A 17,561-nucleotide genomic window follows, 5' to 3' on the forward strand; every position below is an offset into this window, starting at 1 on the left:
GGCAACAACAGACTCGACGGTGATGGTCGACAGTGTTTGCTAGGTAACGACGATGAAAGTCGTGAGCAGAGAAGAGAAGATGGTAAAGGAGACTGAGCGTAGGGAGAAAAGGGTTTGAGGATTTAATTTAAGTAAAACCACAATATCTATTTTTAAGAAAAAACTGATGTTAACCGATGCTAGCATCAACTACTTAGCATCGGTATTTTAGAAATCGATGTTAGTAAACTCATGTTATTTACGAGAATGCCATCATGTTTTCATTAAAATCGGTTTTATCAAAAATCGATGTTAACCTTGCGATGTCAAATCTATAAATTTTAGTAGTTTGCATTTCCTGAATCCTTTGATCTATCAATATTGTCCTTCTATTTCTTAGGGCAATGCTTTCTGGTGTGTCCTTCCTTTTTAGAGTGATAGCATATGATTTTAGGAACATTTCCTCCATCATTCTTTTGTTGTGGCTTAGATATTTTCTTTTCATGTTTATTGTCTTTCTTTAATGATCTACCTCTTGTTGTGAGTCCTTCACCAGTACTAGAGGACTTTGTCTCCTTTCTTTCATTTAATTCTTTTGAATTCAAAGCAGACTACACTTCATCAAGAAATAACGAGTCTCTTCCAAACAGTAAGGTATCTTTGAAATGTGCATAGGTTTTTGGCAAAGAACACAACAATAACAAAGCTTGATCCTCAAGATCATTTTGACCAGTAAATTTCTCAACCTCATACATGGCTGAACCCATGACTAGAGATCCACGATCACTACACTAGTTTATTGTGCCAAGAATGAAGAATTCACTGCAAATTCTAATCTTCAAGAATTGATAAAAACAAACACAATTGAACAAAAGCAATTGGATCCAAACTCAACCACTTCTCATTGATCAATCTCTCAACTCTTTTGTGAATATAATCTCTCTCACCCAGTTTCAGATTTCTCACAATGTTTACAAGAGAAGAGAAAGCTACAATGATTTCATAATCTAATTATTATCCTAGAGCTATTCAACTTAAGCTATTAATAGCCTTTGAAACTACCAACTAACTACTTAACAATCATAGTTAAAAACTGTTAAAGAGAAATAATTGTTAATTGAAATAACTGTTTTACAAAGTAAAGGTTAACAGGGTAAAACATTGTTGACTGAGCCAATTATTGACATATCTTTTAAAACTGAATTTAAGTTAGTACTATTTTCTGTATTATTAGATAACACCCCTGCAAGCTAAGCTATATATATCATACATGTCCAACTTTGAAATGAAAAAGTGAAACAATGATGAATGTAAAGGCTTACTATGAATGTTCTAACTGATCCATATAATCAACACTATAAAGACACTGGATTGGCCTGAGGTTATGTAGATCTTCAAAGAGGTACAATATCCATTATGTTTCATATGTTGTTGATGCAGGAACCCTATATTCTGCCTCAGAGGAGGACCAGGATATAGTAGATTTCTTCTTTGATTTCAATGAAATGAGAGAAGGACCAAAGAATATTGAGAATTCAATGACCGATTTTCGAGAATCTAGGCAAGAGACCTAATTTGAGTCACCAAAAGTAGTGAGTTTGAGATTAGATGAGGAAGGATCTCTTGTGCCAAGAGTTTGAGATTAGGAACCATTGGAGTTGAAGTTGGTTTGCAAGCTTATAAACCATGCAGAGATCAAAGAGAGGTATTCTCTTTATTATTGTCAGCAAAACTTAGTACGTTAGTTAGCGTGTGTAATATATAAGATAAATGTTAGCTTTTATATAACTAAAATAACTAAATATTTTTAAATAACTAAATTCTTAATAAATATTTTTTAACATTTAAATTATATTTTACATTTATAATAAATAGATTATAAAGGTGCTTTGTCTCTCTATATTTTTTTATAAAATGAAAATAGAATAAAAGAGAAAAAAAAGAGTAGATGTTAAATAAAAAGTAGAAGGAAGAGTATAAAAATAGTGAATAGTTTTAGTAAATAGTTTAGAGAATAATTACAGTGTAAAATAGTCTTAACAAAACATGCATATGTATCACAGCTTCATACGGCAGCTTTTACTACTCCATAACAGAAAATACACAAAAGCTCAAGAAAGCACATAATTTCCTGTACAAACCACAGCAATCTGTGCAAGGCGAATTGACTTAGGTACAATTTCTTTAGTATTTTTGGTGTTGTTCTCTGATCATAATTGGAGTTTTACCTTCCTAATTTGTATTAACCTTTATTACTTAATTATCGAGATGAAACTCCAATTTTGATTGAGAATCACTTATGAAACCTACTCCCATTTGCATTTGACCTTGTGTGTGTGCCTAAAGTCATATCTCAACACTAACTTCCCATCAAGTGTCCTCAAACAGAAACTTTCCACCAACACATAACACCCAAACCTTAGCCATTCACTCTGGCATCTTGCCTCTTCCCTCACTCTCACCACCCTCTCTCTTCCATGACCATAAGCCCATCCTCCAGCCTCTTGCACCCATCTCATGTGCTCAACAATTGCTGAACTCAACCCCACATTTGCCCTTCTCTTATTATATGCATCATATGCTCTATACCAAAAGAAACCATTGGCATCAGTGCTTCCATTCCTTGTGGCTTCCATGCCAGACACCAAAACCACCTCTCTCTCCACACACACATTCACAATAACCACACCACCACCACCACCACCACCATTATCATCCCCTTCATCACTCTTCTCATGATGATGATCATTACCACAAGTGTAAACCTCTTCCCACCTTTGCTCAAGTGTCATGCTGTAGTACATGGACTTCTTCATTTGGTGTTTGACTCTTGTTCCATTGTCCCTCACAAATATGAATGGACAGTACCATCTTCCTACTGTCACAGGAGGTGAACGTTTTCTAGAGATTGGAAAGTTGAAATCTGGAAGCTTCTCCCTAAGAGGGGCATCAACACCAAGAGCTTCACTTAGCTTGCAAGATCTATATGAGCCTGATGTTCTAATTCTCCATCCTTTTTTTCTTAGGAATGAGGGAGGAATGCCATCAGGAGTAATGGACCTAGCAAAAAATCCACCACTTTGGTGACTATGAATCTTGAAAATTTGGTACAAGTCTTTCAGATTGAAAGGCTTTGGTCTTTGGTCATTCAAGATGTCTGTGAAGCAGCATGTGACAATGTCCGCCTCTCTTGAGCATTTGTATGCTTTCCTACAAAATCACAAGTTCCAACATTGTAATGACTATGGATATCTTTACAGCACATGTTATCTGACATTAATGTAAGACAACAAATGTTACTTGGGCAAACTAACATACTGTGCATAAACTAACATTGTGGTTGCATATAAGTTTGACAAAAAGACGAATAAGTTCAAGTGGGACTAATTGAAATCATCCATAGTCAAATACTCAAATTACACGAGAAATTTTTCCATTTACCATTCATAATTTGACATTTTTCTCTTACTTTTAGTCTAACCAAATAAAATTATAAAAAATAAATCATACATGTTAGGGGTCATAATTCTAGTTCTGTAAGAAAGACTAAATATTTTCAAACTAGTTTAATTTGTAAGAAAATGTTGTGTAAGTAATATTACTCTTCAATGATGCATGACATGACCTTAGTCCTGATTTCAGCTGATGCATGACTAATTTGAAAACAAGTGAAAATATAGATAATAATAGAAATTGTTATATTTTTTATTAAAATCAATTTTGATATATAGTGAAGTTGTCTAATAGATATATAAGGTGCACCACAAGAATCGAGGTAAGTGATGTGAGACTAAATATTTTCAAACTATACCGCTTAATTTGTAAGAAAATGTTGTGTAAGTAATATTACTCTTCAATGATGCATGAGATGACCTTAGTCCTGATTTCAGCTGATGCATGACTAATTTGAAAACAAGTGAAAATATAGATAATAATAGCAATTGTTATATTCTTTATTAAAATCAATTTTGATATATAGTGAAGTTGTCTAATAGATATATAAGATGCACCACAAGAATCGAGGCAAGTGACGTGAGACTTTCTAACACCCTCTTTCACAAAGACATACCAAAGCAAGTGCAATACACGCAGATGGGTTATAGATTTCGATACCATGTTGGATACTATCATAAAACTAATTGGTCTCATGTAAAGTTTTCTAATACATATATAAACTACAACTAAGAAATTGAGGCAAATGATGTGAGACTTTCCAACAACAATAATGATCAGCACAAAAGACTATAAGAAAGAACCATTTAAGCATAAGCTTAATTATGGTTCCATACTCCATATAGACAACAAAAGCATAATGCACACACAAACACACATACCCCTTCTGTCTGCCTTTGGCTCTGATGACGTAGTAGCGGTTGGAAGCTAGAGGGTGATCAGGCACAGGGAGAAACCAAACCTTGGTGCTTGAAGTTTGTTCATACTCTGATGCATGAGTGACAGAGAAGATTTTGTCCTGAGGGAAAGGTAGTTTCTTAACCTTCTTACGCCTGCATAGACGCCAACAACACGTGTCTTCTGCTTCTGCTTCCTCATCTGTGATCACAAGATAACCTGAATAAGGACCATCTGGTGGTGGCATTGATAGAGTACTTGGAGATCTTCTGTACATTGACAAAGGCCTAGTTACATACATCTTTCTTTTCTTCTTCCCTTCTCTCAATGTGTTTTTTTTTAATCTGTAAACGGTACAGAGGATTTACAACACTCACACCGCTTAATTAACTAAGCTAGACCCCCTGGTTCCCTTCTCTCAATGTGTATGTTTGTGTGAGAGTGTGTTTAAGAGTCCCAACTCTAACTGAAACCAATGGGGAATTTATCAGTTTCAGTTCCTTATGAATTAAGATATTGAAATGAGAAGACACATTAAAGTTCAAGAACGGATAACGTATGAATTATTAAATTAGAGTGCATGTAATCTTCATATACCACATCAAGGCAGAAACAAATTTGCACTACTATATACTTTCGTAATAATTCTACCACTACACGTTTTAATTGCTAAAGATTAAAGAGAATTAAAGTGGGGAAAAAAAAAGGAAGAATGCTGCTTTTACTTTCATTTATTGTCCACCTTCTTTTTCTTTTTTCTTTTCTGTTGTGCTAATATCTGCAGTCAGCACAAAAATCAACAGTATTAGTGAAAATAAAAACTGTTATTTTCGTCAAAATTTATCAATGTTACATTAAAATGTTTGAGAATTATTAGTCAGATATAGACGCAAGTAGTTGTTTTCTATTGTTCAGTTGTGGACTTCTACATTTATAATGAATTTGGAATACTGATAAAAAAATAATGAATTTGGAATGTATAGTGAAAGTAGCACGACTCGGATTACCAAAAAGAAAAAGGTAGCGCCTACTTAGTGAAGCTTCAAGAAATTAGTGGACTATGAGTCTGTGACGACTACTAGTGGTTCTTATCTTAACTTTCCAAATCAGCTTTTCCCTACTTTAATAATATCATGAATTTGGAAAAAATTATATACAAGAATCCTATGTCATCTGATATTTGTACACATGTGTACAACCTCCTTCCCTATATATTGTGTAATTATTTAGAGGCCATGAAGCTACTATAGCCTGTGATAGTGTTTTCTAAAGTTGCCGGAAAAAATGCTGCAATATTTTTAAAAGTAGCTGCTCTTTACACTTTCACCATTTAATTAATTAATGTTATTTTACCAAAAATCAAGTATGAGTTGTGCTTTCTTTTCTATAGTAGAAATTATATCTTGATTGTTGACAAATGATTTTTAGTATAGCTAGCCATCCCCTTTTTTCAATAAATTAAGGGACCATATTATCTATATCATTAATTATCAGATCAGGGTTGGGACTTAGAATATTTGGATTAAAAAATGTGTCTTGATAAGGCTATTTCTTAAACTCATAAACTACTATTAGTTGAATTAGTTGAAATATGTAGATTGCTATTTCCTTTTCCTCAAAACATTAGTCTCTTTAGGTCTGTTTTAGTAAACAGCTTAGTCAAGAAGCACTTGCGTTCTGCTTGGGTAAACAGCTTAATCACAGCTTATGTAAGTACTTGTTGAAAAATATTTCATCATATAAGCGCTTATGTATAAATTGTTTCTATAATTGAAGAAAAAATAAAGTTAAATTGTTTTCATATAATTCATATAAGTTATAAGTTGTTTTTATAATTATTAGGACTAATAGGCAATTATGGAGAATTTATTGAAATAAGCTGAAAACAGTTTATTTACAGATCATAAACTATTTTCATAAGCTCTCCTATATACTTATAAAGTACTTATGTTATAAGATGAGTCCAAATAAATTATAAATAAATTCTTCCAAAGGGATGATTTCCAATTTGCTTTCTTGTTTCCATATTATCTTTTGAAGATTGGGAAAACAGGACCAAGAGGCAACAACAATTAACACGAGGCTCCCTGCTAAGGCTTGTTTTGTTTCTTGGAGGTGTCAAGTTACAACTTGCTCTACTGGTGAACATACTCATCATCATTAATTTGAAGGAAACTTTTCTCTGGTAGCTTTCTCTCAAACCAAATCACCATTTTTCTAATGCTTTGCACATCAAGTGTTTGCCAAAATAGCTCACAAGAAAATATTTTCCTATAATGCCAAAACATCGAAGGTAAAATGGCTTTTTCCTTTGGAATTTAATTTAATATTAACATACTGTAGAACTTTTCTTAAATTTATGGTTAATTCACTTAATTGGTTATTGGTTTTTTAACTATTATGTACTGGAAATATATCTAGTGAGAGGACTTATTTCATATGAGAGTGAAAGGATTAAATGAAAAATGCATGACACTGAGTTCTTACGTTGTAAACTTCACAGCTTGCTTTCTGACATAATAGAGTCATTCTTGTTTCCTCTCTTTCAAAATGTGAAAAATTCCTAACGCTACTGCTGCAAGAGGCACTTCCCCACATTTGACTCCTTGGTATTGCAACTCCAATTCTTGAGTGGCACACTCGTCCATGATGTCATTCAGGTTGTGAGCTGCATCTTTTATAGCTCTGTTGGAGAATTGTTTCTCAGAATCTTCAAGCTTAGGCTTGACTGTAGTGAGTAAGCTGATAAGTGCAGCCTTAGCGAGATGGAAACATATAAGGGATTGCATAAAACAAGAAGATTGACATGGACAAGTTTTGTGTGGACTTGTGAAAAAGTTGCCTACTAATAATGCAATACTGGAATAATCTATAAGGAAGCCAAGGCTGATCAACCAGTAAGGTAGGGATCACCTATGAAGCAATCTTGGAATAGTTTATAGGTGCAGAAGAAGCTTCATGCACAAAGAAGCATATGCACTAGCATGCCTTTTAATATGTCCAAGGGGTTAGGAGTACCATTCTTACATATCAGCAACTTCAAGTTTGTGATGCTGGTTTTGACTTACAAATCACCGAATAAAAGAACTTGATCAACTCAATTCCTCATGCATAATGAATTAAAAGAAAATTAATAATGGAAGAAATTCAAAATAAAGAAAAACATATTTTTCTATGTGCTTTGCCAAATAAAAAAATTGAAAAAAAAGTGGTTTAACAATGAAATTTGTAAATTAGTATGTAAAGTTTTTTTTTTTTTTTTGGGTGATCCCAGCACTATCCTGGTAGTACATAATATAATGTTTTGGTCAGTGTTACAATCACATTTGGAAAGTATAAATTGGGTTCCCCACTTATATAGTTTATCTCGGCACTATTTTCATTCAATGTGGGACTTCACCATCCCCCATTTTCCTCATGGCTACCCGTCATGTGGGACTTTCAACACACCCATCTACCGACTTGTAAGACGAGGATTGCTCCTCACTTATATGGCTTATCTCGACACTATTTTCATTCGATGTGGGACTTCAACATGTCCCATTTTTTCTCATGGCTACCCGCCATGTGGGACTTTCAACACACCCCTCTATCTAGGTGTGACTACACCTCCCTTCACGCTCAAGGCTACCTGCCTAGAGGAAAGTGGGTTTTTCATGAGCTTAACTCAACCCTACAAAACCGGCTTGTAAGGTAAGGATTGCTCCTCACTTATATGACTTATCTCGACACTATCTTCATTCGATGTGGGATTTCTAGCATGCCCTATTTTTCCTCATGGCTACCCACCATGTGGGACTTTCAACACACCCCTCTATCTAAGTGCGACCACATCTCTCCTCACGCTCAAGGCTACCTACCTAGAGTGTGACAAACATAGGGATCCATTTAGGACAGGCTCTGATACCATGTTAGAAAGTGGGTTTTTCATGAGCTTAACTCAACCCTACAAAATCGGCTTGTAAGGTGAGGATTACTCTCCACTTATATAGTTTATCTCGGCACTATCTTCATTCGATGTGGGACTTCACCATGTCCCATTTTCCTCATGGCTACCCGCCATGTGGGACTTTCAACACACCCCTCTATCTAGGTGTGACCACATCTCCCCTCATGCTCAAGGCTACCTGCCATGTAGGACTTTCAACACACCTCTCTATCTAGGTGTGACCACAAGGCAAACAATAAAAATATTAGAACATTATACACATACATGTTTGTCAAACTTTATTATACTAAACTTCATTTTGAACTTGAAGGAAGAAGCATTGAAATCTTCAAACACAACTAGCAGGAAGCTTCAAGTTTTGGATCTCCACCTAGGAAGAGCTCTGATCACAAGGAAGAGTACAAGTTTCAGTTTCAGAACAAAACACTTTGTGCATTACAAGATAATAAGAAGAAAATGTGATATATGAATAGAATGAAATATTCCCGAAATTGGTGTCCCTTAACAACATTGGGCACTTCAAATTCCACCAATATGATGTCGCAGATAAGTTGATAAGTAGAAACTATGTCAATTGAAGTGATTTAAACCAGAGGAGAAATTCTGAAATTTATTTTTGTTTGGATGCTTAAAATCCTAAAATATTGTGAAAATAACAAATTTTATTCTATGAATTTTCAAAACTCCAACTAGGTTGGATTTACACATTGATATGGTTTGCAGAAAGACATTAAAAAGGCCCGCATGGAAGGGTAATGTTATTTGTAGATATATATAGATATATGGTAATAGTATTCAGAATATACCTGCACCTAAATCATAATATACATCGCCTCGTCGGATTACATCAATTTTAGGAATGTGACCTATTTTTTGCCAGTCCTCCCCCTTGTGCTTCCAATATCGCTTCTCTAACAATGGGCAACTAGCAATATGCAAATGTTTCAGATTGCTAAGGCTTAGGCTCTTTGGAAGATACCTCAACTTAGAACTGTAGTCGATACTCAAATGGTGAAGCAAGCAAAGTTTTCCAAAGCAATCAGGCAAGGATTCTAGATTTGGAAGATCACATAATCTTAACGAGTGTAGGTAAGTCATATGTTGTAAAGCCTCATGGCAATCTTCCATCTCCTTGCATCCTCCAATGCTAAAATATCTCAGACTGCTAAGACTTAGGATCCTTGGAAGACACCTTAACTTGGAACAGTAACTGATAGTTAAATTGCTAGGATATGGGACGTGGTTATGCCTATTTTCTATGGAAGGATATGGTAGAAATGTATGATAGAAATGATGGGAGTAGGAAGAGGATGAGTTTTCAAAAAATTGACACCTTAACTTGAATTGTGCTTATTAGCTTCTTTTCTTACATTACATGACTTGCTACAACTTGCCTTTATATAGGTTACATAGGTGATTTCTACACATTTATATACTACTTAGTCCTAGAGTCTTCTAGACTCATCTATCATCTACCATCCATCTCTATAATGTTCTAGGTGCTTCTATAAGATATTTTTTCTACATCCATCAAGAAGTTTCTACACACTACAACATCTCCATAGGTGTAGAACTCTCTAGATAATGGACCACCAATTATACATCTACACTTTTCTAGATTAATCTTCAACACTCCCCCTTAATCTAGAAAAGTCTTGAACTCTAAGCATGTCTCTGAATTTGATGAACTTCTCTATTGCAATTGGCTTGGTGAAGATGTCTGTTAATTGTTCTTCAGTCTTGCAGAACTCCATTTTGATTTCTCCATGTTCCACGAGCTCTCTGATGAAGTGGTATCTAATCTCAATGTGCTTTGTACGGTTATGGAATACTGGATTCTTAGTCATTGCAATAGCTGACATATTATCACAATGAATAACTGTTGGAGTTTTGGAGTCTTGTTGTACGTCTTGCAGAATTTTTCTGAGCCATGTTGCTTCACACGCAACGCTTGTTGCAGCCATGTATTCTGCTTCTGCTGATGATAGAGCAATTGTCATTTGCTTCTTTGATGCCCATGATATTGCTTTGTTGCCTAGAAGAAACACATATCCACTTGTGCTTTTTCTATCATTCGTGCTTCCTGCCTAGTCGCTATCTGTATAACCTGGCAAGTTAATGTCTCTATCTGCCTCGTACAAAATGCCAAAATCCTTTGTGCCTTTGACATATCTTAGGATTCTCTTGGTTGCTGCAAAGTGTGCTTTGCTTGGGTTACTCATGAATCTAGACACGATGCTAACTACATGTACGATGTCTGGCCTTGAGTTGGTTAAGTAGATTAGCGAACCGACTAGGCTTCTATAAACTGTTGCATCAACTTTGTTTTGCCCATCATCTTTTGAAAGCTTCTCATTCATCACCATAGGTGTGGCAAGTGGTTTGCAATCTTGCATGTTGAACTTCTTCAGTAAGTCATCCACATATTTTTCTTACGAGATAAATATTTGTCCAGGTCTTTGCTTGACTTGCATGCCGAGAAAATATCTCATGAGTCCAAGATCGATCATTTCATACTCTTGCATCATAGCTTTTTTTGAATTCTTCCATCATCAGTGAGTTATTGTTGGTGTAGATTAAATCATCTACGTATAGGCACAAAATCAAGAAATGATTACCTTGCATCTTCAGATATAGTGATGGCTCACTTGGACTTTTGAGGAATCTATGCTCGACGAGGTATTTGTCTCTTTTGCTGTTCCATGCTCGGGGAGCTTGTTTGGGACCATAAAGCGCCTTTTTCAAGCGATATACTTTGCCTTCTTCTCCTTGAATTTTGTATCCTTGTGGTTGCTCCATGTAGACTTCTTCAATCTCTCCATTCAAGAAAGTTGATTTTACATCTAGCAGGTAGACTTGTAGCTTTAACTGTGCAGCTAAGGCTAGTACAGTTCTGATTGTTTCCATACGCACAACGGGAGCAAATGTCTCATTGAAATCAACTCCTAGCAGTTGTGAATAGCCTTTAGCGACAAGTCTTGCTTTGTGTTTCTGGATTGTTTCATCCTCATTATATTTAATTTTGTAAACCCATTTCAGGCCAATGATCTCCTTGTCTTTTGGTTTTTGCAAGAGCTCCCATGTATGATTTTTCTCTATCATTTTGATTTCCTCATCCATAGCTTTTCTCCAAACTTCTTCTTTTGATGCTTCCTCAAACTTTTGAGGTTCACAGGCAAAAAATCCAACATTTGCGTACTTTGGATTCGGTTTGTGTGGCCTTCCTAATCTTCGAAGTTGTTGTTGTGGGACTTCTTCTACTTTTTCTTGTTGGTGATGTTGGTCATGCTATGTTGGTGATGGTGGCAATGTGCACGAGCTTGGATTGATTACTTCTTGCATCTCATTGACTTCAGTACTCCATTGCTAGCTTGCTCCTTTGTAAAAAATGACATCTCTTAAAATGATCAGCTGCTTTGAATCTGGTTTGAATAATTGGTAACCTTTAGATTGGTCACTATAGCCGACAAAGATGCACTTTTCTCCTTTTCATCAAGCTTTTCTCGGTTCTCCTTTGGAATGTGCGAATAAGCAACACATCCAAAAACTTTAAAATGATCAACTGTTGGTTTTCTGTTGAACCATGCTTCATATGGCGTCATATTTAAGACTACTTTAGTTGGAGAACGGTTGAGGATGTATATTGTTGTGCTAACAACTTCTGCCCATAGATTCTTTGGCAGGTTCTTGTGTTGTAGCATCGATTGAGCCATTTCCACAATGGTTATGTTTTTCCTTTCAGCGATACCATTCTGTTGTGGAGTGTGATGAACAGTCAACTCCTTCTTGATGCCATGATCATTGCAAAAATTGATGAATATATGCCCATTGAATTCTCCCCTGCGATCTGTTCTCAAGATTTTGAGGGAATGCCCACTTTGCTTTTCCACTAGGGCCTTGAACTCCTTGAAGCAAGAGAATGCATCGGATTTTTGTTGGATGAAGTACACCCACATCATTCGAGTGTAGTCATCAACGAAGAGGAGAAAATATCTTCTTCCACCAAAGCTGGGGGTACTTGATGGTCCCCAAATATCAGCATGCACCAATTTAAGTGGAGCTTTAACTCTCCAATATGTTTTTGGAAATGGTAACCTATGCATCTTGCCATAAATGCAGCCTTCACAAACTTTAAGGTTAGATGATATAAAAGGAAGCCCAAGCACCATACTTTTTTGTTTTAATAATTTGAGGCCATTAAAGTTTAGATGATCATACCTCAAGTGCCACAACATGGACTCATCCATATTCTCACATTTCAATGCATTGTTTTGCCCAAATGACATAAATAGAGGAAATACTTTATTAGGAGCCATTTTGATAGAAATAATTTGGCCCTTTCTTTTATCAATGATATTACATTTATCATCATCAAAGAATACTTTATAATTTTTATGAATAAGTTGACCAACACATAGAAGATTTTGAGTAAGACCTAGCACATAAAAAACATCATGGATATATTTTTGGCTACCATTTTGAGTTTTAACAGCAATGGTGTCTTTTCCTTCAACTGTTTGAACATTTCCATCACCAAGTGTAACTTTGGATTTTATTGTCTCATCTAGTTGCACAAAGCAACTTTTGTTTTTTGTCATGTGGTTTGAACAACCACTATCAACATACCATAAATCCCTTTATTCTTGAGAAGATAAAGCAGAGTACAAAGTATGATCACGGGATTCTTTATTTTCTAGAAAATTTGCTTCTTCTTTTTGTCGGTAAAAACAATCTTTTTTGTAGTGTAGATGCCTTTTGCATTTGTACCGACAATCATTTGTATCATGATTATTTTTCTTGCATAATTTGCAATAGGATCTTGAAGCATTATTACTCCATTGCTTTCCGCTCCTTTTACCACGATTAGTAAATGCTCCTCCTCTTTTTTGAGGAAATTTACCATGGTTATTTTTCTTATCTCCATCATTTTTAGAGATATTAATTTTAGATTGAAATGCTTGCTCTGGTGGCTGCTCAAATATTTTCATTCTAGCTTCATGAGCTTCTAAAGAGCCCATTAATTCTACTAGAGTGAGTTTAGATAAATCTTTTGATTCTTCTATGGCAGCCACAATATGATCATATTTTACGAGAAGACTTCTTAATATTTTTAGTATTATTTTCTTGTCTTCAATCGTGTCCCCGTAACTTCTAATTTGATTGAAGATATTAGAGACACGAGAGAAGAAAGATTATATAAATTCATCTTCCCGCATTATTAATGTATCAAAATCCTTCCACAAAGATTGAAGTTTAATAGAAATTACCTTGTCTGTGCCTTTAAATTCATTTTTCAGAGTCCCCCACGCCTCCTTTGCATTTTTTGCTTGCATGATTCTTGGAAAGATCTCTCTACTAACTCCTTGTTGGATGAATAGCAGAGCCTTAGCATCATGTTGCTTGTTTTGCTTGTACTCCTTTTGCTTTGCTGTTGTCCACGTAGCCAATTCTTCTTGGCTTTCTGGGACTAGATAGCCATTCTCTATAACATCCCACAAGTCTTGTGAGATGAATAGAGTTCGCATTTGGATGCTCCAATAATCATATGCTTCCCCATTAAATATGGGAACTAAGGTTTGGTTATAGTTGAAGGTTGGTGGGCTAGGTGATGTAGCAAAGACCATAGGATCAACACTGCTCTGATACCACTGTTAGGATATGGGATGTGGTTATGCCTTTTTTCTATGCAAGGATATGGTAGAAATGTATGATAGAAATGATGGGAGTAGGAAGAGGATGAGTTTTCAAAAAATTGACACCTTAAATTGAATTGTGCTTATTAGCTTCTTTTCTTACATTACATGGCTTGCTACAACTTATGCCTTTATATAGGTTACATAAGTGATTTCTACACACTTCTATACTACTTAGTCCTAGAGTCTTCTAGACTCATCTATCATCTACCATCCATCTCTATAATGTTCTAGGTGCTTCTATAAGATATTTTTTCTACATCCATCAAGAAGTTTCTACACACTACAACATCTCCATAGGTGTAGAACTCTCTAGATAATGGACCACCAATTATACATCTACACTTTTCTAGATTAATCTTCAACATAAATAGCAAAGATTGGCAAGGTGTCCAAAGCATTCAGGCAAAGATTGGAAAGGTGTCCAAAGCAGTCAGGCAAAGATTCTAGGTTTGGAAGATAGATTAATTCTAACTTCTTGAGTGCAATCATGTGTTGTAAAGCATATTGAAAACCTTCCATCTCTCTGCATCTTCTAATCCTCAAATCTTCAAGACAAGTTAGGTGTTGAAAACCTGTTGACACATGGAACTGGTGACATCCCTTAATTTCTAATGTCTTGAGAGACTGCAATCCTTGCTGCAAAAACTTGAAGTTGTTGCGATCTTGGATAGATAGATTTTAGATAGCATTAAGGTTAATGATTTCAGTTGGGAGTACCTTAAGTTTGTAGAGCCTGCAAAATTCTAGCATCTTTAGAGAAGTAAGGTTTTGTAGCATCTCATCTGGAAAGCAAGTTAACTTGTCATTATATATGAACCGCAGGGATTTAAGACTACCAAGTTTATGAATTGAACCTAGAAAATCTTGGTTGCATTTCCCTTCTATACGTAGATCATTGATAGATGGAAGGCAAGGCAAACCCAACAATTTAGGACATTGAGTAATTTCAAGTATGGAAAGGCCTCGGGACATGTTTTCCCCATCCTCCCTTGATAACCTTATTAGGTTTGGCAAACAATTGAGTGACAAAGATTTGAGAGAAGCACTAGATATCCATTGTGGGAAATGGACACCCTTATATCTTATCATGCCCAAAGTTAGAAGTTGTTGGGTATGAGGTTGAAGCACATCCAGAATCTGTTCAAAATTTTCTTGCAATTCGGACGGATGATTTTTGGCCCATGACAAGTCCCAGGACAACCACAACTGCTTCAATTTCTTGCTTGGCATATTGGCTTCTTTGGCATCCGTTACACTTTTTACTCTCTCTAGATGTTTGATGTGAAGACATCCTTTAAGCTTCAGGGCTCCCAATTCTGCCAAACGGAACCCTCTTTTCTTGCCAACAAAGTACATGGTTAAACTCCTTAAAGAAGTCAACTTCCCTATCTAAGGAGGCAAGTTTGATAGTGAGTCACAATCAATCAAAGATAGTTGTTGTAGAGCTTTTAACTGTATCAACTTGCTAGGCAACTTTTGGAGATATGCACAACCGTCTAATTTCAATATTTGTAAATTCCACAATTTACATAATGACTTTGGAAGAGTTTTGAAAGTATCTTGACAAAGATTTAAGTACCTTAGATGCTTTAAATGACTAATTGAAGAAAACAGTTCTTGTCTATTTACAAAGTCAAGCACCCGCAAAGAATAACATTTCAACACACGAGAAAAAAAAAAAGAACAACCACGCCTATCATATAGCATTATGCAGCTTCTCAATGATTTCACTTCAAGTATTTGGATCACATTTGTTTGCCACCTATGCTCTAAGAGATGGTGGATTCTTTCAGAGAAAGTAGTAACATCATTGTCTTTTGTCACGCAACAAATCTCTTTGGCAACAAATTGTGCAAGATCATGCAACTTGAAACTTGTAACTTTACCCAATTCATCTGTCTCAAGATCCTGAAAAAATGATCTCCAATGTAATTCATGCCACACACTGTCCCCAACATCTTCAACATCCAACTTTCCATCTAATGTAATGAATCCATTAGCCATAAAAAATTCAATTAAATGTTATTTTTTTATCCTTTCATCTTTGGGAAATATTGCACAATAAGCAAAACATTGTCTTAGTTTTATTGGTAAGTTCAAGTAACTTAAACTTAGGGCAGGCATTATATCATGTGATGAACTCCACAGGTTGTTTTCCTTAACATTGAGCCATGCTTCTTCCTTTCTTTCAAAGCATAAAAGACTTCCTAGTGCCTTTGCTGCAAGAGGTACTCCCCCACACTTCTTTACTATCTCCTTCCCTATGACTTCAAGCTCTACTTGCATTACCTCATCTGGTCCAAAGGCTCGGTGCTTAAACAATTCCCAACAATTTTTTTTGGGCATCATTGATAATTCATGAGGAGGAGTTGTTCCCATGATTGTTGCAACACTTGAAAGATGAGTAGTTACTAAAATGGAAGCACCCTTGGCCCCACAAGCCAAAACTGATTTTAACCGCTGCCAATTCTCTTGCTCATCATTCCACACATCATCCAAAATAAGAAAATATCTTTTTCTTTGAAGCAAATCTTGAAGTTTTTTTTGTAGTGGCTCTAGATCCAAATCATCACAAGCACATCCAGATGCTGCTTCGATGATAGCTTTTGTCATTCTCTTCAAACTAAAATCTTCTGAAACGCATACCCAAATTCTTAGCTCAAAGTGTTTTGCTACCCTCTCGCGATTGAAGGCGAGTTGGGCCAGTGTTGTTTTTCCAAGTCCGCCTTGTCCTATGATTGGATAGACTAATAAATCCTCAGCATGAGAAGCATTACCGACCAAAAAGTCTACAATTTTATTCTTTTCTTTTTCTCTTCCATAGACTTGTGGTTCAATGATCAATGAGGTGGTTTGGCGCCACTAGATGACTCCAATTCTCTCTGGAACTGTCTGAATCAAATGAAGTTGCTCCCTTTCTTTAGCAATTTGATCTAATCTCTCACTTATTCTTTTCATTCTCTTAGCAATTTTGTAACGGAAAACATGACGCTTGGGATGAAAAGAGGATAAGCAAGAGCTTTGTACCTGGTTTGAACTTGATTCCTTGGAACTCCAGCCCTGGTTTTTCATAGGCACACTCGTCCATGATGTCATCCAGCTCATGAGCTACATCTCTTAGCTTTCACAACCAATTCTTTATAGCTTCATCTGAGAACTGTTTCGTCTCAGCATCATGAAGTGTAGCCTTGATTGCAGTGAACATGCTGTCAAGCTTTTCCATTTCTTGATCCAAACCCAGAAATAGTCCCAGCTCTTCTCCAACGAGAGCTCAACTTTGCAACTACAACTCCAAGAATAGCCTCGGCCATCTTCCAAGTTCTCACTCACAAATTATTGAAAATGCAAGAGAGGTTGTATGCTGCAGAAATGGCAATGCAATGATATGATCAAGTGAGAAATAAGATTAAAAGCAGAGGAGATTTTTTGCGTAGACTTGGGAAGTCAACTAGGAGCCCACCAAGAAATATATTATTGGAACAAAAGTTCAAGTCTTTTGAGTGGTTGGCTTGTCATATTCTAATTTATGTTGAGTTTGCATGGAATCAACCACTAGTTGGAAGAAAAATAAACAATACCATACTTAC

At 35.9% G+C, this 17,561-nt stretch overlaps 1 protein-coding gene and 1 pseudogene across 1 annotated transcript; both read right to left on the reverse strand.

Annotated features, from left to right (window-relative positions):
• Window positions 1–2,010: 2,010 nt before the first annotated feature.
• LOC114398088 lies at window positions 2,011–4,916 on the reverse strand. Its single transcript, XM_028360231.1, has 2 exons — window positions 4,314–4,916; window positions 2,011–3,189 (listed from the first exon to the last, which is right to left on the reverse strand). The coding sequence occupies exons 1-2, from the start codon at window positions 4,628–4,630 to the stop codon at window positions 2,286–2,288; spliced, it is 1,221 nt and encodes a 406-aa protein (XP_028216032.1). The 5' UTR covers window positions 4,631–4,916; the 3' UTR covers window positions 2,011–2,285.
• Window positions 4,917–13,736: 8,820 nt separating this feature from the next.
• On the reverse strand, window positions 13,737–17,342 carry LOC114399746 (annotated as a pseudogene).
• Between the last annotated feature and the right edge of the window lie 219 nt (window positions 17,343–17,561).

Source organism: Glycine soja, chromosome 19 (assembly GCF_004193775.1).
Source record: "Glycine soja cultivar W05 chromosome 19, ASM419377v2, whole genome shotgun sequence".
NCBI classification, from domain to species: domain Eukaryota; kingdom Viridiplantae; phylum Streptophyta; class Magnoliopsida; order Fabales; family Fabaceae; genus Glycine; species Glycine soja.